Source organism: Lytechinus pictus, chromosome 2, assembly GCF_037042905.1.
Source record: "Lytechinus pictus isolate F3 Inbred chromosome 2, Lp3.0, whole genome shotgun sequence".
Classification (NCBI taxonomy): Eukaryota; Metazoa; Echinodermata; class Echinoidea; order Temnopleuroida; family Toxopneustidae; genus Lytechinus; species Lytechinus pictus.
In genome coordinates, this window is record NC_087246.1 from 35,841,420 (window position 1) to 35,863,699 (window position 22,280).

Genomic DNA, 22,280 nt, shown 5'->3' on the forward strand with positions numbered 1-22,280 from the left:
CTCTCCCTAATTTCACAGGTACATGTACACATAACCACACACACACACCAGCTTTTTTATTTAGACTCTCTGTAGGATCTTTAGATGGCGAAGGAAATTCCCATTATCATTTCCTTACCTTGCACTATACTCTAACAGGATATATACAAAGAGGCACTTTACTATTATGGAACCCCTCCCCGGATAATTCCATTGTCCACTTGGAAGTTGTCTCACAATCCACCTCATTTACACAATTATCAATTAATTAAGTTTTCTTAAGTATATGTATTTCTTTCACTTTTCAACTTCCAATTACTTTTCTCCAACAATCCTACCAAAAGTAATCAAACTTATGAGAATGATTGAGACAAATTATAAGATTTTTCAATATTTGGTTAGAATTTTAATTTAAATATATTAGTGAATGGAAGAGATACAAACAAGCAACAAGCAGCATCTTAAAGTGTCATTTTATATAAGTCAATGAATGAATATTAATGACATCAATCAAAAGTGATCTTCATACACATTGCAAAAAGGCAAAGGGAAGATGTGGTTCTGAGTTTCGACCCTTGACCTGCGATGACCGCCTCAGTCTGTTTCACTAGATTCAACGGATGACGATTCGGCAGAAACAGACGAAGAACGTCTGAAACGAGCTGCAAGTAACGAAAAGAAAAATGATAATGATTATTAACATACGAAGAAACTCCTAAGATTAATCTGTATGCATATCAAATAAACATGAATATATTCTCTATATTCAAGGATAACATATATTTAGTTCGAAATACTTTATATCGGTTTGTGTTTTATAGTTTGGCAAAGGAGAAATCATAATAACCTAAATATTTTGTTTGATATGTGAATAAAGAAGACAAGAAAATTGTAAAAGAGAGAGAGAGAATTAAAATACTAATAATTATGATGGAAATTCTAATCAAAACTTTCAGTGAGTTCAACTATGATAAACGGAGAAGAGGAACAATCTATAAGATGATCCTTTGCATGCGTGTCATAAATACATTTGGACGATATCACAAAGTGTCAACAAAAGTATTTTTAAAAATCTTTACATATGGCATTAGGAGATTTGAAGATACTTACCTGTAGAGGAACAGTCGACAACTTCAAGGCAAATTTTTTCCAAGATTTCACAGGCATCAGCGCTATTCTGCTCTCCTTCCTCTACCAGACACACCATGTTATTCTCAGCTCCATCAAACAATTCCTGTTCAGTAAGAGTAAGAACTCCTCTTAGATCTTCTTCACACGTGTCAACCACCTGCCTGTATCTGTCACATAGGGCTTCGAACTGTGCAGTGCGATCGGTAGTTTGTGCTAAAAATAAAGGAAATTATCAAATCATGATTTTGCGTTGAATTTACCAGTAACACAAATAAATAACCAGTGGAGATTTAAGCCAAAAAATTGAGGTGGCAAGGTATGGCGTATCGGGATTTTATATATATATATATATATATATATATATATATATATATATAAATGTTTCGAGCGAGCGAAGCGAGAGAGCAAGTGTCGTCATTTTTATTTTCAAAATCCTATTTTGTGATAGATTTTGACATAATATTTAAAAAATAATATATTTCATCCTTCTCTCTTTCTTTCCTTTTTCTCTTGTTCGTAAAAAAATTGAGGGTAGCAAGCGTCCCAAGAACCCCCCCCCCCCCCCGTCTGTACGCCACTGTAACAAACCTATGATTTATATTGCAATAATGATCTGCACCATCATGATAAAACCAATATTATTGCACCAAAATGAACAAATTGACAAGTTTTGCTGTGTAATGTGGAAAAAAATTTAACATTTCCCAAACATAGATGTATCATATATAAAAGTGATTTCAAAATGATCATGATATATACCCAAATGAGAAATATATCTGCAAATTTCGATAAATCCCTCTTTTTCTCTATTGATTTTTAAATGAAAAATTAAAAAATATATACCTTTGACTGCCATCGCAAAAACTGCAACGAGACACAAACAAACGCAAAATGTTTTTACCTGTAGAAAGGAAAATAAATAAAATATTCAATTCATTTGTATACTCTAACATCATAGCTTTAAATGATAACGTAAATATTCAAAGAATTAATTGAAATTTAGGTAAGACTGTCTTTTTGGAAACAACTTTGAGGATCTTTGCGGGTCAATTCCCTTGTTCATTAAAATTAGACTTTATTTCTTTACAAATAGATCTCGGAAGAGAAATAACACCCCCCCCCCAAAAAAAAAAAAAGGGAAAGGAATAAATAAATAAAATAAGTAATAAAATAAAACAGGATGAAGAGTGATAATTAAATGGAATAAAAAAAGATATAACATAAAAAAATATAAAAATTGTAAAATTGAAGGAATTCAAAGATTATAAACCTAATGATTAAAATAAATGAAATTTAATAGCATATACCATTGGCGGACAAAAACATAAAGGTATACCCCGAATTGTGAGATCATAAAAAACCTCTGTTTTGGTATAATACAGATATCTATTTCTATTTTACTGTCAACATTTTCAGAAAGAATTCAAAATCCATGTTATCAAATTCATTCTTTTTTTCTTATTATATCCAGTTAAAACTAAATCAGGTTTACGCAGTTTAAACAGTATCTGCTGGAATAATTGGAAAAATAATATTGTACTTACCGATTGAGCCATTTCAGGAGTTTTGCTGAGTCAAGAGCTTTGAAAAAAAAGGTATTTCGAATGCTGATGGGTGAGTGATTAATGACTGTATTTTTCCCCTTTTATAGTATTTCAACATAATCAAAATTTAGGTAGGAAATGTTTGTCTTTCACGATTGCGAGATTACAATATGATATGATAATTATGACAGTTTAAGATTTGAACAAAAGGACATATTGCGTAATTTGTTTGTGATAGGTAAAACTGTCATTACGAATTACGTTTCTAATTATATGCGTAATTAATATCTATACCATTAAGATGAAGTTGACAATTTGAAAGGTTAAAATAAAAAGAATAAACAAACAAAACGAGTGAACGACCAACTAATACGTTTGTAAAAGATCCAAGGACTGTATCTCTCTCTCTCTCTCTTTCTCTCTCCCTCAGTCTCACCTAAATGTAATTGACACGGTCTATTAATTATCTTGTTTCCTTTACCTTTGAAAGTAAACGAAACAATGAGAGTCATTTGCCGACAGATTTCTTGTTTGAATGTTTTATTTTGCTGTATAAAGCGAATTAGCTGGTGTTTTAGTCTATTATGAATCATTGTGAAGAAATGGGAATATACAAAGAGGTCTTATGTCGTTAATTTTTTTTTAAGAATCAGTGATGATTTAACGGATGGTGTGTCAGAGCCACGGTTCAGACGACCTTATATTTTATTTCTTATATCGACGTCAATTTTGTTACTTTTTATATGCATGTTCCTCATTAAAAAGCACCAGTACGATATCAATGCATAGTTTTATGAATAAAAGTCTATTTGATATAAATGATAAAATCATACAGGATTCGAAAATGGACACATTTTACTGTTTCTACGAATTTATTAAGATCATGGAGTTTCACTAATCAAATTATTCGAGCGCGAAGCGTAAGCTGAAAATTTTTGACATTTTGAAATTTTGAAAGGACTGTCTTTAGGAATTAATCTTTATAAAAACAAAGGCGAGCACGAAGCGCGAGCTGAATTTTCTTTTATATTCAGTCCTAAAAAGGGAACATTTTTAAGCACATAGTAATCATGAAAAAGATGCGTATGTAACTGAATGAAATAACGAGTTTGAAGCGCGAGGAGAAACATTTGATATTAATTTGAAAACCGAATGTTTCAAGCGCCATTTAATCCCCTTGGAAGCGGAACATGATCAAATTTAACAGGCAATGCGTGCTCCGGGAGGAGTGGTGAACACATAGACCCCAAGCAAATTGTGTCTCATCAAATTCTGAAAAAAAAACTTATATTTCTTTTTTCCCGACCATAAATTTCTTTCTTTCCCGGTCTTTCTCTCCCTTTCCCACGTTTTTATTTTATTTTACTATATTCAATATTTTTTTTTTCCTTGTCGATTTTTTTTGGTCTTTTTTTTAATTTTTTTTATTCATCTATTTTTTAGTGGGTGACACGTGCCACTCGTTACATCACTTATGGTACTAGATGTCACTTTTGACTGGGTTATGTACAAAATCTAGCTCTAATGATAATGTAATGTATAATGCGTTTAGCAATTTGGATCTATCTTTGATCAATGCAATAACAAAAATATTCGAGTATACCCACTTGTTAACTTTTATATATTAAAGAAAAATCATATCAATGATCAGCTTATTTAATGGGTGAATTTCGCACTAACCAATATGACTTTTTAAATACATTTTCATATATTAGCGTGGAGTACTAGACTTGTTTATTTAATTATAATATTTCTCAATATTAAAAACACTAAGCAGTTGTTAAAAAATATTTGATGGAAAGTATTAGGTCCTATACAGTAGATCGACCAACTACTCTAGAAGCCAATGACTGTCGGCTAATGCCAATCATAATTGTTTCATTTACTTTAAAAGGTAAATGAAACAAGACAATAGACCATGTCAAACAAATTTAAGTGAGAGAGAGAGGGGGGTGAAAGAGAGAGAGAGAGAGAGAGAGGGGGGGAGAGACAGACAGAGACAGAAGGGAGATAGAGTAGGTCCTTGGCTCTAAACACAAGCGAATTAGTTGGTCGTTCACTCGTTTTATTAGTTTATTTTTAATATTTTACCTTTGAAACTGCCAACCTCATTTAAATAATATAAATTAATTATACATGTAAATGGAAAACAAAATACATGATGTCAGTTTTACCTTTCACAAACAAATTACGTAAAATTCCCTTGGATTTCAACACAAAGAAAGGTATTTATTGGTCGTTCACTCGTTTTGTTTGTTTATTCTCTTAATGTTGGCCTTTCAAACTGTCAACTTAATCTTAATTGGTACAGATATTAATTACGCAAATAATTAGTAACAAAATTCGTAATGACAGTTTTACCTATCACAAACAAATTACGTAAAATGTCCTTTTGTTCTATTCTTACACTGTCGTATCATGTCATAATCCAATCTCGCTTTCTTGAAAGCCAAACATTTCCAACCTAAATTTTGATTACTTTCAAATACTATAAAAGGGAGAAAATATCTTCATTAATCACTCATTCATCAGCGTTCTAAATAACACTTTATTTTCTCAAAACGCTCGGCTCAGCAAAACTCCTGAAAATGGCTCAATCGGTAAGTAGAACATTACTTTGAAAAATTATTCCAGCAGAAACAATTAAAACTGCAAACAGTTATAGTTTTAGATTTTAAGGCATTTTAAAGAGATATTGAAAGAAAAAAGAGCAAATTTGATGACATGGATTTTAATTTATTTGTGAATTTGTTTGTATACGTAAATAGAAATCTGCATTATACACCGAATGTTTATCTTGGATATCACAAGTCGGGGTATATCGTTTTGTTTCAGTCCCCCGATCCGCCAATGGTATATGCTATTAAATTCCTTTATATTAAGCATTAGGATTATAAACTTTATATTTATTGATTTTTTACAATTTTTATATTTTTTTTCATGCTATATCAATTTCATTCCATTTAATTATCACTCTTATTCCTGTTTAGTTTTTTTCCAATTTCAATTAATTCTTAAAATGTTCATGTTATTATTTAAACTATTCTTTTAGAGTATACAAATGATTTTTTTTTTCTTCAATTTTTCCCTTTTACAGGTAAAAGCACTTTGCGTTTGTTTGTGTATCGTTGCATTTTTTGCGATGGGAGTGAAAGGTATGGATTTTTTTGTATATTTTTCAATTAAAAATTGATAGAGAAAAAGAGGCATTTATCGAAATTTGCAGATATCTTTCTCATTTGGGTGCTGTTTCTATCGTGACTTTCATCATGCATGATACATCTATTTTGAGGAATGACATAAAACTTTTGATATTGTTAGGACAGCGAGTTTCCACATTACACAACAAAACATGTCAATTTGTTTATTTAGGTGCAATAATGTTTTTTTAATTGGGATATATGATTGTTACAGTGGCGTACAGGGGGGGGGGGGGTCTTGAGCACTTGCCCCCAAATAATCAAGACCAAGAAAATAAAGAGAAAAGGAAATAATTAAAGGGAAAGAGAGGAGGGTAAAATAAATTATTTTCTGAATATTATCTCAAAATTTATGCTCGCTTGCTTCGCTCTCTCTAAGCTTTTTTAAAAACAAATTTTCCCGATACCCCATATCTTGCCCCCTCAAAACGTTTGGCTCAATATGCCACTAGTTTGTTATGTGTTTTACAGAAAAACTTTATGAAAAGTCACGATTTGATAATTTATTTCATTTCTAGCCCAAACTACCGATCGCACTGCACAGTTCGAAGCCCTATGTGACAGATACAGGCTGGTGGTTGACACGTGTGAAGAAGACCTAAGAGGACTTCTTACATCTACTGAACAGTCCCTGTTCGATGAAGCTGAGAATGATATGGTGTGTCTGGTAGAGGAAGGAGAGCAGAATAGGGCTGAGGCCTGTGAAATCTTAGGAAAAATTTGCCTTGAAGTTGTTGACTGTTCCTCTACAGGTAAGTAATATCTCCAAATCCCCCAATGCATTTTATAAAGATTTTTTGCTGCTTTTTGTTGACACTATCGTCCAAAAATATTTATGATATGTAATCCAAAAGATCCCTCTTCCTATATTAGATTGTTGCTCTTCTCGGTTTATCATAGTTAAACTCAATGACATTTTCAAGTGTTTTAATTCTCTTTACACAATTTCTGGTCTTCATTATTCACATTTCAAACAAACGTAAGTCGTTATCATAACCTCTCCCTTTTCCAAAAGATAAAAACAAACCGATATACAATATTTCAAATAAATTATCGTTAAATATCCATGTTTACATGATATGCATTCCGATTAATCATTGGAGTTTCTTCGTATGTAAATAATGCTTGCAATTATATTTCATTACTTGCAGCTCGTTTTAGACGTTCTTCGTCTGTCTCTGCCGAATCGTCATCCGTTGAATCTAGTGAAACAGAATCTAGTGAAACAGACTGAGGAGGTCATCGCAGGCCAACGGTTGAAACACAGTATCCCATATTTGCCTCGAGTGTCGTAATGTGTATGAAGATCACTTCTTCATTCGACTTTTATATAAGTAACTATTTAAGATGCTGCTTGTTTCTTTTTATGTGTCTTCCATTCACTAATATATTTAAATAAAATTCTAACCAAATATTGAAAAATCTAATAATTTGCCTCAGTTATTCATAATTTTGATTATTTTTGGTAGGATTGTTGGAGAAAGGTAATTGGAAGTTTAAAATTTGAAAAAAAAATACGTGAGTAAACATAATTCATTGAGAGAAAATAATGAAAAAAATATTGTGTAAATAAGGTTGATTATGAGACCCCTTCCACGTGAACTAGGGGAGATACCAGGGGGTTCCATATAAATATGCTCCTTATATCATGTTGGAGAATAGTGCAAGAAATGAAATGATAATGGGAATATCTTTCGACACCTAGAGTCAAGATGCTAGAGAGCCTAGATAAAAAGACAGTGTATGTGGGTGCGTGCACCTGTGTATAAGGGTGAGAGAGAGAGAGGGGGGAGAGGTACATGAGAATTAAAAGAGGGGGATGAAATATAAATAATTTGAGAGACAACTTATATAATTATAGAGTAAGGGGGTGGTAGTGAGTCAGGTATATGTGCGAGAGAGAGAGAGCTGAAATAATACAGAACGAAGAGTGAAAAACCAATACATGAGTTTGCAATAGGTGGTGTGTACTATTTGTTTTTGAGAGTGTGTACTTATTTATTTATTTATTTATTTCGTTTTATTTCAACAGGGAAGCCCCAACAGTAATTTAGATACTGTTTTACATGGGGGTCCTGCATAACAAAAAGAACACATAGAATTACAAACATATATATACAAAATAAACAAAAGATAATAATAGTAAAATAAACAAAGTCAATCGCAATCTCTGCCAGTGTGTGTGTTGAATGTATTGTTCTCCCCCTTGTTAAAGATAAAGGATTCATCTCATTAAACCCAAATATAAGATTATAATCTTCGTATAATTTGTAAATTTCTAGCTACAAAATGGTACAGGTAACCTTAATTCAGCTTTCATTTTCTAGATTTTTTTTTTATCCTGCAATTTGGGGTTATGAATAATTATGTTGCTCACTGTATACATTTAGTTTAAATTCACCCCGAAACAAAGCCTTGCTTTGGGACACCATTAGAGCTTATCACGAAAGAAGTGACACCATCATGCTAGACAAACTGTGCTCTCTTGCTCCGATTATTCCTGAACCAGCCAAAATGGCAACCCACAAGTTTGATATTAACAGTAATGGAATAATAGAATAAGTAATAGTATCGAAAATTCCATGCAGATTGTCATGAAATTTTCGGTGTCATGCTTCTTTAATTTTTCTCTCTTTCTTGGAATTAACTTGTTGTAGAGTGGACATGTACCATGAGCTCACTCAAGACTAGTGGCAACTGCGGTTTATGAACCAAAAATATACGCTTTTCACACTGCGTTTCCTTAACCCCATACTATCCTTTACCACGGACTATCCTTAAAGGACAAGTCCACCCAAACAAAAGGTTGATTTGAATGAAAAGAAAAAAATCCAAAAAGAATAACACTGAAAATTTCACCAAAATCGGATGTAAAATAAGAAAGTTATGGCATTTCAAAGTTTCGCTTAATTTCACAAAACAATTATATGCACATCCTGGTCGGTATGCAAATGAGGAGACTGATGACATCATCCACTCACTATTTCTTTTGTATTTTATAATATGAAATATGAAATATTCTAATGTTCTCCTCAATGTCAAGTGAAACAACGATTAATTCCTCCCTGAACATGTAGATTTAGCATTGTTTAATACTATATGATTTAGTCAACTTGGTCCTTATGATCAAATCTGTAAAAAATGAAATATTGTATAATTCACACAATTAAAAACAAAAGAAATAGTGAGTGATGGACATCATCGACTGAGTGACTGACTCACTTGCATGACACTGAGTTGTGCATATCACTGTTTTGTGAAAAATAAGCGAGACTTTACAATGCCATAACTTTCTTATTTTATATCCGATTTTGATGAAATTTTCGGCTAATGCTAGTTTGATTTGTCTCTATTTATTCAGATCAACATTTTTATGAGGTGGACTTGACCTTTAACCTCATACTTTCTTTTTATTTTTATTCACACTGTCTTTCGTAACCCCATGCTATTTACTTAGCCGGGGTTAACGCCTTAACCCCGGACCATCGCACAGCCTATGAATATTGATGATTTTGCCACACAGAGCGTGATTAACCTGCAATTTCGACTTCTGTTATTGGCTAATGCTTAGCCCCACATTTCCTTAGCCTGGTTTCGTTCATACTGCATCTCTTAGCACCGCAATAAGCCGGCTAACCCTGCTTTTTGCAGGACCAGATAGTACCATACTATTTACCGTACTAGCCCACTTTGCTAAAACCAAGGTAGGTCCATGCTAATACGTAGTGTGAAACCGAAGTAGGCTAAGTGCTAAGTTTAACCACGGGAAATTGATGGGCTATGACCAATCCACCAATGGTATATGCTATTAAATTCCATTCATATTAAGCATTATGATTATAAACTTTATATTTATTGATTTTTTACAATTTTTTTATTTTTTTCATGCTATATCAATTTCATTCCATTTAATTATCACTCTTATTCCTGTTTTGTGTTTTTCCAATTTCAATTAATTCTTAAAATGTTCATGTTATTACTTAAACTATTCTTTTAGAGTATACAAATGAATTTATTTTTATTCTTCAATTTTTCCCTTTCACAGGTAAAAGCACTCTGCGTTTGTTTGTGTATCGTTGCATTTTTTGCATTGGGATTAAAAGGTATGGATTTTTTAGTATATTTTTCAATTAAAAATTGATAGAGAAAAAGAGGCATTTATCGAAATTTGCAAATATATTTCTCATTTGGGTACTGTTTCTATCGTGACTTTCATCATGCATGATACATCTATTTTGAGGAATGACATAAAACTTTTGATATTGTTAGGACAGCGAGTTTCCACATTACACAACAAAACATGTCAATTTGTTTATTTAGGTGCAATAATGTTTGTTTAATTGGGATATATGATTGTTACAGTGGCGTACAGGGGGGGTCTTGGGGCACTTGCCCCCAAATAATCAAGACCAAGAAAATAAAAAGAGAAAAGGAAATAATTAAAGGGAAAGAGAGGAGGGTAAAATATATTATTTTCTGAATATTATCTCAAAATTTATGCTCGCTTGCTTCGCTCTCTCTAAGCTTTTTTAAAAACAAATTTTCCCGATACCCCATATCTTGCCCCCTCAAAACGTTTGGCTCAATATGCCACTAGTTTGTTATGTGTTTTACAAAAAAACTTTACGAAAAGTCACGATTTGATAATTTCTTTCATTTCTAGCCCAAACTACCGATCGCACTGCACAGTTCGAAGCCCTATGTGACAGATACAGGCTGGTGGTTGACACGTGTGAAGAAGACCTAAGAGGACTTCTTACATCTACTGAACAGAACCTGTTCGATGAAGCTGAGAATGATATGGTGTGTCTGCTAGAGGAAGGAGAGCAGAATAGCGCTGATGCCTGTGAAATCTTGGAAAAAATTTGCCTTGAAGTTGTCGACTGTTCCTATACAGGTAAGTAATATCTTCAAATCCCCTAATGCCATTTATAAAGATTTTTGCTGCTTTCGTTGACACTCTGTGACATCGTCCAAAAATATTTATGATATGTTATGCAAAAGATCCCTCTTCCTATATTCGATTGCTGCTCTTCTCAGTTTATCATAGCTAAACTCAATGACATTTTCAAGTGTTTTAATTCTCTTACACAATTTCTGGTCTTCATTATTCACATTTCAAACAAACGTAAGTCGTTATCATAATCTCCCCCTTTCCCAAAAGATAAAAACAAACCGATATACAATATTTCAAAGATATTATCGTTAAATATCCACGTTTACATGATATGCATTCCGATTAATCATTGGAGTTTCTTCGTATGTTAATAATGATTGCAATTATATTTCATTACTTGCAGCTCGTTTTAGACGTTCTTCGTCTGTCTCTGCCGAATCGTCATCCGTTGAATCTAGTGAAACAGACTGAGGAGGTCATCGCAGGCCAAAGGTTGAAACACAGTATCCCATATTTGCCTCGAGTGTCGTAATGTGTATGAAGATCACTTCTTCATTGGACTTTTATATAAGTAACTATTTAAGATGCTGCTTGTTTCTTTTTATGTGTCTTCCATTCACTAATATATTTAAATAAAATTCTAACCAAATATTGAAAAATCTAATAATTTGCCTCAGTTATTCATAATTTTGATTATTTTTGGTAGGATTGTTGGAGAAAGGTAATTGGAAGTTGAAAATTTGAAAAAAAAATACGTGAGTAAACATAATTCATTGAGAGAAAAAAATTGTGTAAATAAGGTTGATTGTGAGACCCCTTCCACGTGAACTAGGGGAGATACCAGGGGGTTCCATATAAAGAATGCTCCTTATATCATGTTGGTGTATAGTTCAAGAAAGGAAATGATAATGGGAATATCTTTCGACACCTAGAGTCAAGATGCTAGAGAGTCTAGATAAAAAGACAATGTATGTGGGTGCGTGCTCCTGCGTATAAGGGTGAGAGAGAGAGAGAGGGGAGAGAGGTACATGAGAATTAAAAGAGAGGGATGAAATATAAATAATTCGAGAGACAAGCTATATATTGGGCGATTCCATACTTGTCGTACGGGACATTTTGACGACAATTTCTAGTTTTCTAGCCGAATGCTTGAGCAATAAAATATTCTCTTTTGTCAATGATAAAGCTATAGTGGGCAGTCATGTGAAAAACTGATAACCAATACACAAAAAATGATTATAGGTGAGTTATAGGTGAAAATGTTGTGTGTCGTACGGGACGCAGAAATGTCCCGTACGACACGCAACGTTTTAGGCTCTTATTCACCTATGGACTTTTTGTTGGTTGTCATTTTTTTTTTCATGTCTACCCAGTAGTACTTTAATATTACCACAAAGCAGGTTGAAAAATGTTTTGAAAATTGCTAAATAAATCGCCCTATTATAGAGTGAGGGGGTGGCAGTGAGTCAGGTGGGTGTGCGCGATGAATAGCTAAAATAATACAAAAGGAAGAGTGGAAAGCTAATGCATGAGTATTCAATATGTGTTTGTTCTATTTGTTTTTTAGTGTGTGTATGTGTGTAAAATGTATTCTTCTCCCCCTTGTTAAAGATAAAGGATTCATCTCATTGAACCCAAATACAAAAAATTATAATCTTCTTATAATTTGTAAATTTCTAGTTACAAAATGGTACAGGTAACCTTAATTCAGCTGTCATTTTTTAGATTGTTGTTTAATCCTGCAATTTGGGGTTATGAACAAGAGCTTATCACGAAAGAAGTGACACCATCATGCTAGACAAACTGTGCTCTCTTGCTCCTATTATTCCTGAACCAGCCAAATGGCAACCCACAAGTGTGATCTTAACAGTAATAGAATAATAGAATAATTAATGGTATCGAAAACTCCTGCAAACAAATAATATTACGTGTCGAACTGTAGCTTTGAAGGTAAAATGGGGACCACATTCATTCATTAATAGTATTCAATATAACCAGGATCGTACAAAAAATCCATAGCGAGTTTTATAGGTATACAAGCACGTTTCTTCATTTTTTACCGAATGGACACTTTAAATAGTTCTGCATCAACAATATGGAAATCAAATTTGTTTAGTAAACCGAAATTGCAAAGTAATGTTAAATACTTTAATGATTGAAAAGCCACATAACGTTTGGCCAATGCCATTTTGTTCTGCGAATTCATCACATCGTTTTCCTAAGATAAAATGTTTCAGGTTTGAATGAAGAGAACCATGTATTGGCCATCTTAGTCTCTTTTTCTTTTAGCAGTTTTTCAATCTTTATCTGCATGAACAAATAGTATATCATTTCATTTCATTTATTTCATTTTCAACAAAATATAAATCAAATAAATACAATCATTACAAGTCAACATCATAAAAAAAATATGCCAAAGTCATATGCGAAGGTATTAATAATAATAATAATAAAAAGTTAATTAGCTAATATAGAAAGGGGCGAAAACTAGTGTTAAATCGATGTTAAACCAGATTGTTATGAAATTTTCGGTGTCATACTTCTTTGATTTTTCTCTCTTTCTTGGAATTAACTTGTTGTAGAGTGGACAAGTACCATGAGCTCACTCAAGACTAGTGGCAACTGCGGATTATGAACCAAAAATATACGCTTTTCACACTGCGTTTCCTTAACCCCATACTATCCTTTACCACGGACTATCCTTAACCTCATACTTTCTTTTTATTTTTTTATTCACACTGTCTTTCTTAACCCCATACTATTTGCCACACAGAGCGTGATTAACGTGCAATATCGACTTCTGTTATTGGCTAATGCTTATGCCTAGTTGACACTTTCACGATTTTCGTTTCCCGCATAGTTCACGCACTGATATTGCGTCATGCGTGCCAATGCGTCGACACTTGCGGGAAGGGGCGGGACGATGAGCGGCAATGCGCAGCAATGCGTGAAGAGCGAAAAAATTTTTTCAACATGTTGAAAATTTTGCCACGCACTTCCCGCATTGCAGCAGTGCGTGAACTGTGCGCAAACTATGCGCAAACAAGTCGTGCCAATGCGTGCCAGTGCGTGGCGTAAAAACAGTGGGTACCCCACCCCCGGGGTAGTGGCACGCAGTTCGCGACTAGTTCACGACAGGGTCGCGCATACTTTGCGCATAGGTCAAGCATACTTCACGCATAGTTCGCGAATGACATGCGCAAAATTGTGAGTGCAGACCACGTGATCAATGTGAGTCGTTCTAATCAACGAACGTAGAGGGTGTCAACACCAGAACGTTGAATATTTAAATTTGCGCTAGATACGTCACAGAAATAGGGTGTCGAGAATATTTGCTGAAAGCACGTCGGGACAGTGCGTGAACACTGCGTGAACTATGCGCGAACTATGCGCAAACAATGCGCAAACATGTCGTGAACGTGTCGGGACATTGCGTGAACTGATATAGCCAAGTCGTGCCATAAAGTGTCCCGCACTGGCACGCATCAATGCGGGGCAATGCGGGCACCATAATGCGTGCAAGTGTCAACCGGGCATAAGGCCCACATTTCCTTAGCCTGGTTTCGTTCATAGCACTGCAATTGTGGTGCTAGCACCGCAATAAGCCGGCTAACCCTGCTTTTTGCAGGACCAGATAGTACCGTACTATTAGGTGAGCGGCCAGAAGCGAAAAAGGGGCTTATTTCTTGACTTTAATCCCCCCGGCTGGATCAAAGCAAAATCATACATCAAATTAAAGGAAATTTTCTGAATTTTTCGGAATTGGGCATTAAAACTGACGTAATGTGTAGCATCACCATGGAAACCAGCCTTGATTAAGCCACGCCCATTTTAAATACTTATTGAATATTTATAGTAAATATTGTTTTTTACACATTAATTTAAATTATCAGGTATTTTTTCTTATTTTTATAGGATAGTTCCACTATATATTGTAAGAAGAATTACAGAATAACAACTTAGCATGAATTTTATGAACATTTTCTCAGAAACTGTTGCCTAGCAACATAACTTTCCTTAGCAACCATTTAGCTCCTTAAGTAAACCACTTATTTTTCCATTTCAAACCTAACTTTTAACTTTTTAACTAGGTTAGATTAAACCTAATAAGTTATACCAATGAAATTCTATAAAGTATTATTGAAAAATAATAAAAAGAACTGAAAAACCCCATTTTAACTATTGCGAACCTCAAATAAATTTGCTAAGCTCTACTTAACATTCCCCTTCACATCGTACAAATCGCGCCATTATTGTTCATTTTGACTACATTGATACACGTACGTACAAGTCACATACTTTGTACTATTTTGTGGTGAAAAAAGTGGATTGAGTTAATAATACTTGATCAATTAACATGCAGTATCTTGTCTTCAATAGAACAACAACAAAATTACCATTTCACATTACCCATGGATACCAATTCATTGCCTAGCAACGACTATTTTCCATTGCAACGACTATGATAACACTCTCCTCCCTGGACAAATCTGTGTAAAAAATAGTTCATTATGAGCAATAATACTGACACAATATCATATAGATGCCTACAACCTCGTTTTCAATATTCATTCAACAAACTGACTATTTTTTAGCTTCCATGGAGACAAATGTGTTGCCTAGTAACAATATTCCCTAGCAACGGCTATGTTACCACTCTTCATCTCAGTCAAATGTGCTGAAGAAGTTGTGCCTTAGAGTAAAAATATTGAGAAAATTAACATATGATAGTTTGTCAAACAGTATTCAGTAATTTACCATCATCTACTGACATAATTCCATTGCCTAGCAACACTATTTACCTTAGCAACGATGTATTTTCCCCTTAAACAATCTTGAGGAAAAATAATCCACTTTTAAGTGTACAGTACCATTTGTAAAAGGATGGTCCAAGCTGTAAATATTTCTATCTAAATAAATAGAGTAAAATTCACAAAGCTAAATGCTGAAAATGTCATCAAAATCGGATAACAAATAACAAAGTTATTGAATTTTACTCAATTTATTTAGATAGAAATATCTCCAGCCTGGACCATCCCTTTAAATAATATGCCTTCATGCATACTGGCAATGGCAAATTAAAGGACACTACTTCATTTCTCTCAATTCTAAAAAAAAAATCATTTATCCTTGTTTGTATATTGCTTGTCTACAAATTCTTAACAGTCCGATGAGCATGGTATTTAAACTTAATCATATATAAAGAGCAGCTACAAAGAGAAATTTTAATGTTGAAGATATAAACAGATTAATATGGTTTGGAGGATTAATAGCTGGGTACATAACATATTTTTAGCTTTTGGCTGCATATTCAGATCAATTTCCTCAAGTGAATATGGAATGGTTAACAAATGGATGTGTCTTGTCAAATAATACCTAGTCACCCATGCAAGTCCAACTTCCGTACTAGCTCACTTTGCTAAAACCAAGGTAGGTCCATGCTTATACGTAGTGTGAAACCGAAGTAGGCTAAGTTTAACAACGGGAAATTGATGGGCTATGACCCCCCCCCCCCCCTTAGCCCTACCATTTTCCCAAGTTTAAGGAAAATGTGTGAAAAGCATAATTATTATAAAGAGGTGAAATCGGTTTAGATGGATTTGCAATAGAAAAGAAATATCAACTCTTGTAGGTGATCGATCTAAAAACACGATCGTATTTTTTTTGTAAAGAAAATTAAAAAAATGAAATTGCCTATTGAAGAAAAAATGGCAAAATTAATATGACAAAGTATTTCAAAAGAGAGCAATATCAAAGCAAATAGTAGTTCCTTACTGTTGCTTCATTTGCCACAGGTATTACTGAATGTCATTTGACGTATTTTGGATAATATTGAAAAATAATGACGATCCAGAGACCATATAGACCGGATTACATCTTTTATATTTACTTATGTTCTGATTTACACGAAGAATCGTATGTCTGTTCTTTCTCCCCTCCCTTGTACTTTTTCTAATGCTCTCTCTCTCTCCCCTCTCTTTTTCTCTCTATCTCTTCGTTCCATTTATATCATCTTTTATCTTGCTCTTTCCACGTATCTCTCTCTTATTCCCGACTGCCTATCTCTATTACTCTCTCTCTCTCACACACACACACACACCCACACACCCTCAAACACAAATAGAACGCACCCACCTATCGCATAATCATGCATTAGCTTTTCACTCTTCCTTGTGTATTATTTCAGCTCTTCATCGCGCACATAACTGCCATATAATTATATGCCATTATATAGGTTGTCTCTCAAATTATTTATATTTTATCCCTCTCTTTTAAAGGAAACCAAAACCAAGATGAGAAGCAATCTTATTGGAAAGAGTAAAAGAAGAGGAACAATTTTAATACGTTTCCGTTTTTTGTGGACAATTCTCCATTTGTTTTGTACACATTTTTTTTCAGATTTTCCCTATTATCTTCAAAATTGCATGTTGCCTCATTCTAAGCATAACATATGTCATGGGAAAATATAATTCACACCACATATTGATCAAGGTCAGCAGGAGCTGAAGTGGAATATGTATAATAAAGGGGAAAATCTGAAAAAGAGGTACATGATGTACCTCTTTCTTCCCTCTTCTCCCTTTCTCACACATATACACACGCGCCACCCTTATACACATGTGCACACACCCACACACACTGTCTTTTTATCTAGGCTCTCTAGCATCTTGACTCTAGCTGGCGAAAGAAATTCCCAGTATCATTTCCTTTCTTTGCACTATTCTCCAACAGGATATAAGGAGCATTTTTATATGGAACCCCCTGATAACTCCCCTAGTTCACGTGGAAGGGGTCTCACAATCAACCTTATTTACAAAATAATCTTCTTCTTTTTTTATTTTTTCTATCAATGAATTATGTTTACTCACGTATTTTTTTCCACTTTTCAACTTCCAATTACCTTTCTCCCACAATCCAAATAATCAAACTTATGAGAATGACTGAGGCAAATTATTAGATTTTTCAATATTTTGTTAGAATTTTATTTAAATATATATAAGTGAATGGAAGTGACATAAAAAAGAAACAAGCAGCATCTTAAAATGTTATTTATACAAAAGTCAAATGAAAAAAATATTGTTGTACACATAAGACTCAAGGCAAAGATGGGGTACTGTGTTTCGACCTTTGACCACCAATGACCTCCTCAGTCTGTTTCACTTGATTCAACGGATGACGATTCGGCAGAGACAGACGAAGAACGTCTGAAACGAGCTGCAAGTAACGAAATATAATTACATTCATTATTAACATACGAAGAAACTCGTATGATTAATCGGAATACATATCATGCAAATATTGATATTTACGGATTATTTCTAATTACTTTGAAATATCATAGATGGTTTTTTTGGAAAATGGAGAGATTATGATAACTTTCGTTTGTTTTATTATGTGGATAATGAAGACCAGAAATTGCATAAAGAGAATGAAAACCTAGATTTTCATTACAACTTTCATTGAGTTTAACTATGAAAAACTGAGAAGAGGAACAATCTAATATAAGAAGAGGGATACTTTGCATTACATAAATAAATAAATGTTTTGGACGATATCACAAAGTGTCAACAAAAGTATTTAAAAAAATCTTTATATATGGCATTAGGAGATTTGAAGATACTTACCTGTAGAGGAACAGTCGACAACTTGAAGGCAAATTTTTTCCAAGATTTCACAGGCATCAGCGCTATTCTGCTCTCCTTCCTCTACCAGACACACCATATTATTCTCAGCTCCATCAAACAATTCCTGTTCAGTAAGAGTAAGAAGTCCTCTTAGGTCTTCTTCACACGTGTCAACCACCTGCCTGTATCTGTCACATAGGGCTTTGAACTGTGCAGTGCGATCGGTAGTTTGTGCTAAAAATGAAGGAATTTATAAAATCATGATTTTTCGTTGAATTTACCAGTAACACAAATAAATAACCAGTGGAGATTTAAGCCAAAAAATTGAGGTGGCAAAATATGGCGTATCGGGAATTTTTTTTTATATATATAAAAGTTTCGAGCGAGCGAAGCCATGGAAGCGAGAGAGCAAAAGTGTCGTCATTTTTATTTTCAAAATCCTATTTTGTGATAGATTTTGACATAATATTAAGAAAATAATATATTTCATCCTTCTCTCTTTCTTTCCTTTCCTTTTTGTCTTGTTCGTAAAAAATTGAGGGTGCCAAGCGCCCCCAATACCCCCCCCCGTCTGTACGCCACTGTAACAAACCTATGATTTATATTGTGCAATAATGATCTGCGTCATCATGATAAATCCAAAATTATTGCACCAAAATGAACAATTTGACAAGTTTTGTTGTGTAATGTGGAAAAAATATTAACATCCCCCAAACATACATGTATCATATATAAAAGCGATTTCAAAATGATCATGATATATACCCAAATGAGAAATATATCTGCAAATTTCGATAAATCCCTCTTTTTCTCTATTGATTTTTAAATGAAAAATTAAAAAAAATATATACCTTTGACTGCCATCGCAAAAACTGCAACGAGACACAAACAAACGCAGAATGTTTTTACCTGTAGAAAGGAAAATAAATAAAATATTCAATTCATTTGTATACTCTAACATCATAGCTTTAAATGATAACGTAAATAATCAAAGAATTAATTGAAATTTAGGTAAGACTGTCTTTTTGGAAACAACTTTAAGGATCTTTTCGGGTCAATTCCCTTGTTCATTAAAATTAGACTTTATTTCTTTACAAATAGATCTCGGAAGAAAAATAACACCCCCCCCCCAAAAAAAAAAAAGGAAAGGAATAAATAAATAAAATAAGTAATAAAATAAAACAGGATGAAGAGTGATAATTAAATGGAATAAAAAAGATATAACATAAAAAAATAAAAAAATTGTAAAATTGAAGGAATTCAAAGATTATAAACCTAATGATTAAAATAAATGGAATTTAATAGCATATACCATTGGCGGACAAAACCATAAAGGTATACCCCGAATTGTGAGATCATAAAAAACCTCTGTTTTGGTATAATACAGATATCTATTTCTATTTTACTGTCAACATTTTCAGAAAGAATTCAAAATCCATGTCATCAAATTCATTCTTTTTTTCTTATTATATCCAGTTAAAACTAAATCAGGTTTACGCAGTTTAAACAGTTTCTGCTGGAATAATTGGAAAAATAATATTGTACTTACCGATTGAGCCATTTCAGGAGTTTTGCTGAGTCAAGAGCTTTGAAAAAAAGGTATTTCGAATGCTGATGGGTGAGTGATTAATGACTGTATTTTTCCCCTTTTATAGTATTTCAACATAATCAAAATTTAGGTAGGAAATGTTTGTCTTTCACGATTGCGAGATTACAATATGATATGATAATTATGACAGTTTAAGATTTGAACAAAAGGACATTTTGCGTAATTTGTTTGTGATAGGTTAAACTGTCATTACGAATTTCGCTTCTAATTATATGCATAATGAATATCTATACCAATAAGAGGAAGTTGACAATTTGAAAGGTTAAAATAAAAAGAATAAACAAACAAAACGAGTGAACGACCAACTAATACGTTTGTATTGAGATCCAAGGACTCTATCTCTCTCTCTCTCTCTCTCTCTCTCTCCCTCGGTCTCACCTAAATATGATTGACACGGTCTCTTAATTATCTTGTTTCATTTAGCTCTGAAAGTAAATGAAACAATCAGAGTCATTTGGCTACCGATCGCTTGTTTTCGTTTGAAAATACAGCGAATTAACTGGTGTTCTTCTTCTTCTTCTTCTTCTCTATAAGTACAGGCCACCGTCTGGCGTATTGTCGTACTGTATTGTCGTTCTAGTCTACTATGAATCATTGTGAAGAAATGGGAATATACAAAGAGGTCTTATGTCGTTCAATTTTTTAAAGAATCAATGATGATTTAACGGATGGTGTGTCAGAGCTACGGTTCAGATGACCTTGTTCTTTTATTTCTTATATCAACGTCAATTATTTTACTTTTTATATGTATGTTCCTCCTTATAAAGCACCAGTATGATAAATGAATATCAATGCATAGTGTTATGAATAAAAGTCTATTTGATATAAATGATAAAATTATACAGGATTCGAAAAGGGACACATTTTAAGGACTGTTTCTATGAATTCATGAAGATCATGGTGTTTCACTAATCAAATTATTCAAGCGCGAAATGTAAGCTGAAATCTTTTGACATTTTTGACATTTTGAAAGAACTATCTTTAAGAATTAATCTTTATAAAAACAAAGACGAGCACGAAGCGCGAGCTGAATTTTTCTTTTATATTCAGTCCTAAAAAGGGAACATTTTTAAGCACTTAGTAATCATGAAAAAGATGCGTATGTCACTGAATAAAACAACGAGTTTGAAGCGCGAGGAGAAACATTTGATATTAATTTCAAAACGGAATGTTTTAAGCGCCATTTAATCCCCTTGGAAGGGGATCGTGTATCAAATTTAACAGGCAAAGCGTGCCCCGGGAGGAGTGGGGAACACATAGGCCCCAAGCAAATTGTGTCTCATCAAATTCTGAAAAAAACATATATTTCCTTTTTCCCGACTATAATTCCCTTTCTTTCCCGGTCTTTCTCTCCTTTCCCCCGTTTTTATTTTATTTTACTTTATTCAATTTGTTTATGCTTGTCGATTTCTTTTATCTTTTATTTTATTTATTTAATTTTTTTATTTATTTTTTTCTTTTTTTTTTGGGGGGGGGGCACGTGCCACTCGTTACATCACTGATGGTACTAGATGTCACTTTTGACTGGATTATTCACAAAATCTAGCTCTAAGGATAGTGCAATGTATAATGCTTTTAGCAGTTTTTGATCTGTCTTTCATCAATGCAATAACAAAAATAATCCAGTATACCCATTTGTTAACTTTTATGTATTAAAGAAAAAAAATCATATCAATGATCAGCCTATCTAATGGATGAAATTTGCAGTAACCAATAAAACTTTTTAAAATACATATTCATATATTTTCGTGGACTATTTGTAAATCTAATTGTAATATTCCTCAATATTAAACACACTAAGCATTTGTTGAAAAATATTTGATGGGAAGAATTAGGTTCTATAGATCGACCAACTACTCTAGAAGCCAATGACTGTCGGCTAATGCCAATCATAATTGTTTCATTTACTTTAAAAGGTAAATGAAACATGACAATAGACCATGTCAATCAAATTTAAGTGAGAGAGATAGAGGTTGTGGGTGTGTGTGTGTGTGTGTGTGAGACACAGAGAGAGAGAGAGAGTAAGAGACAGAGACAGAGGGGAGAGAGAGTGAGTCCTTGGTTCTAAACACAAATGCATTAGTTGGTCGTTCACTCGTTGTATTAGTTTATTTTCAATTTTTGATCTTTGAAACTGCCAACCTCATTTAAATAATATAAATTAATTATGCATATAATTAGAAAACAAAATACATGATGACAGTTTTACCTTTCACAAACAAATTACGTAAATGTCCCTTTGTTCTCTAACTGTCATATCATGTCATATTCCAATCTCGCAATCTTGAAAGCCAA

At 33.4% G+C, this 22,280-nt stretch overlaps 3 protein-coding genes across 4 annotated transcripts; 1 reads left to right on the forward strand and 2 right to left on the reverse strand.

The window, feature by feature from the left end:
• Positions 1-547: 547 nt before the first annotated feature.
• LOC129280760 (uncharacterized) lies at positions 548-2,666 on the reverse strand. Its single transcript, XM_064095619.1, has 4 exons — positions 2,655-2,666; positions 1,954-2,011; positions 1,090-1,323; positions 548-641 (listed from the first exon to the last, which is right to left on the reverse strand). Exons 1-4 carry the CDS (start codon positions 2,664-2,666, stop codon positions 574-576), a joined length of 372 nt encoding a protein of 123 aa, XP_063951689.1. The 3' UTR covers positions 548-573.
• Positions 2,667-5,755: 3,089 nt separating this feature from the next.
• LOC129272288 (uncharacterized) lies at positions 5,756-10,538 on the forward strand. Of its 2 annotated transcripts, XR_010292751.1 has the most exons (5): positions 5,756-5,809; positions 6,373-6,606; positions 7,006-7,188; positions 9,900-9,957; positions 10,518-10,538. XR_010292751.1 is itself a non-coding variant. In XM_054909438.2 (3 exons), exons 1-3 carry the CDS (start codon positions 5,797-5,799, stop codon positions 7,086-7,088), a joined length of 330 nt encoding a protein of 109 aa, XP_054765413.2. In that variant the 5' UTR covers positions 5,756-5,796; the 3' UTR covers positions 7,089-7,235. The 2 variants fall into 2 exon arrangements, 1 of the variants encoding a protein (XP_054765413.2); XM_054909438.2 differs by lacking the exons at positions 9,900-9,957; positions 10,518-10,538 and having other exon boundaries at positions 7,006-7,235.
• A 7,360-nt stretch (positions 10,539-17,898) lies between these two features.
• On the reverse strand, positions 17,899-19,273 carry LOC129280781 (uncharacterized). Its single transcript, XM_064095846.1, has 3 exons — positions 19,228-19,273; positions 18,377-18,610; positions 17,899-17,966 (listed from the first exon to the last, which is right to left on the reverse strand). Exons 1-3 carry the CDS (start codon positions 19,238-19,240, stop codon positions 17,899-17,901), a joined length of 315 nt encoding a protein of 104 aa, XP_063951916.1. The 5' UTR covers positions 19,241-19,273.
• Between the last annotated feature and the right edge of the window lie 3,007 nt (positions 19,274-22,280).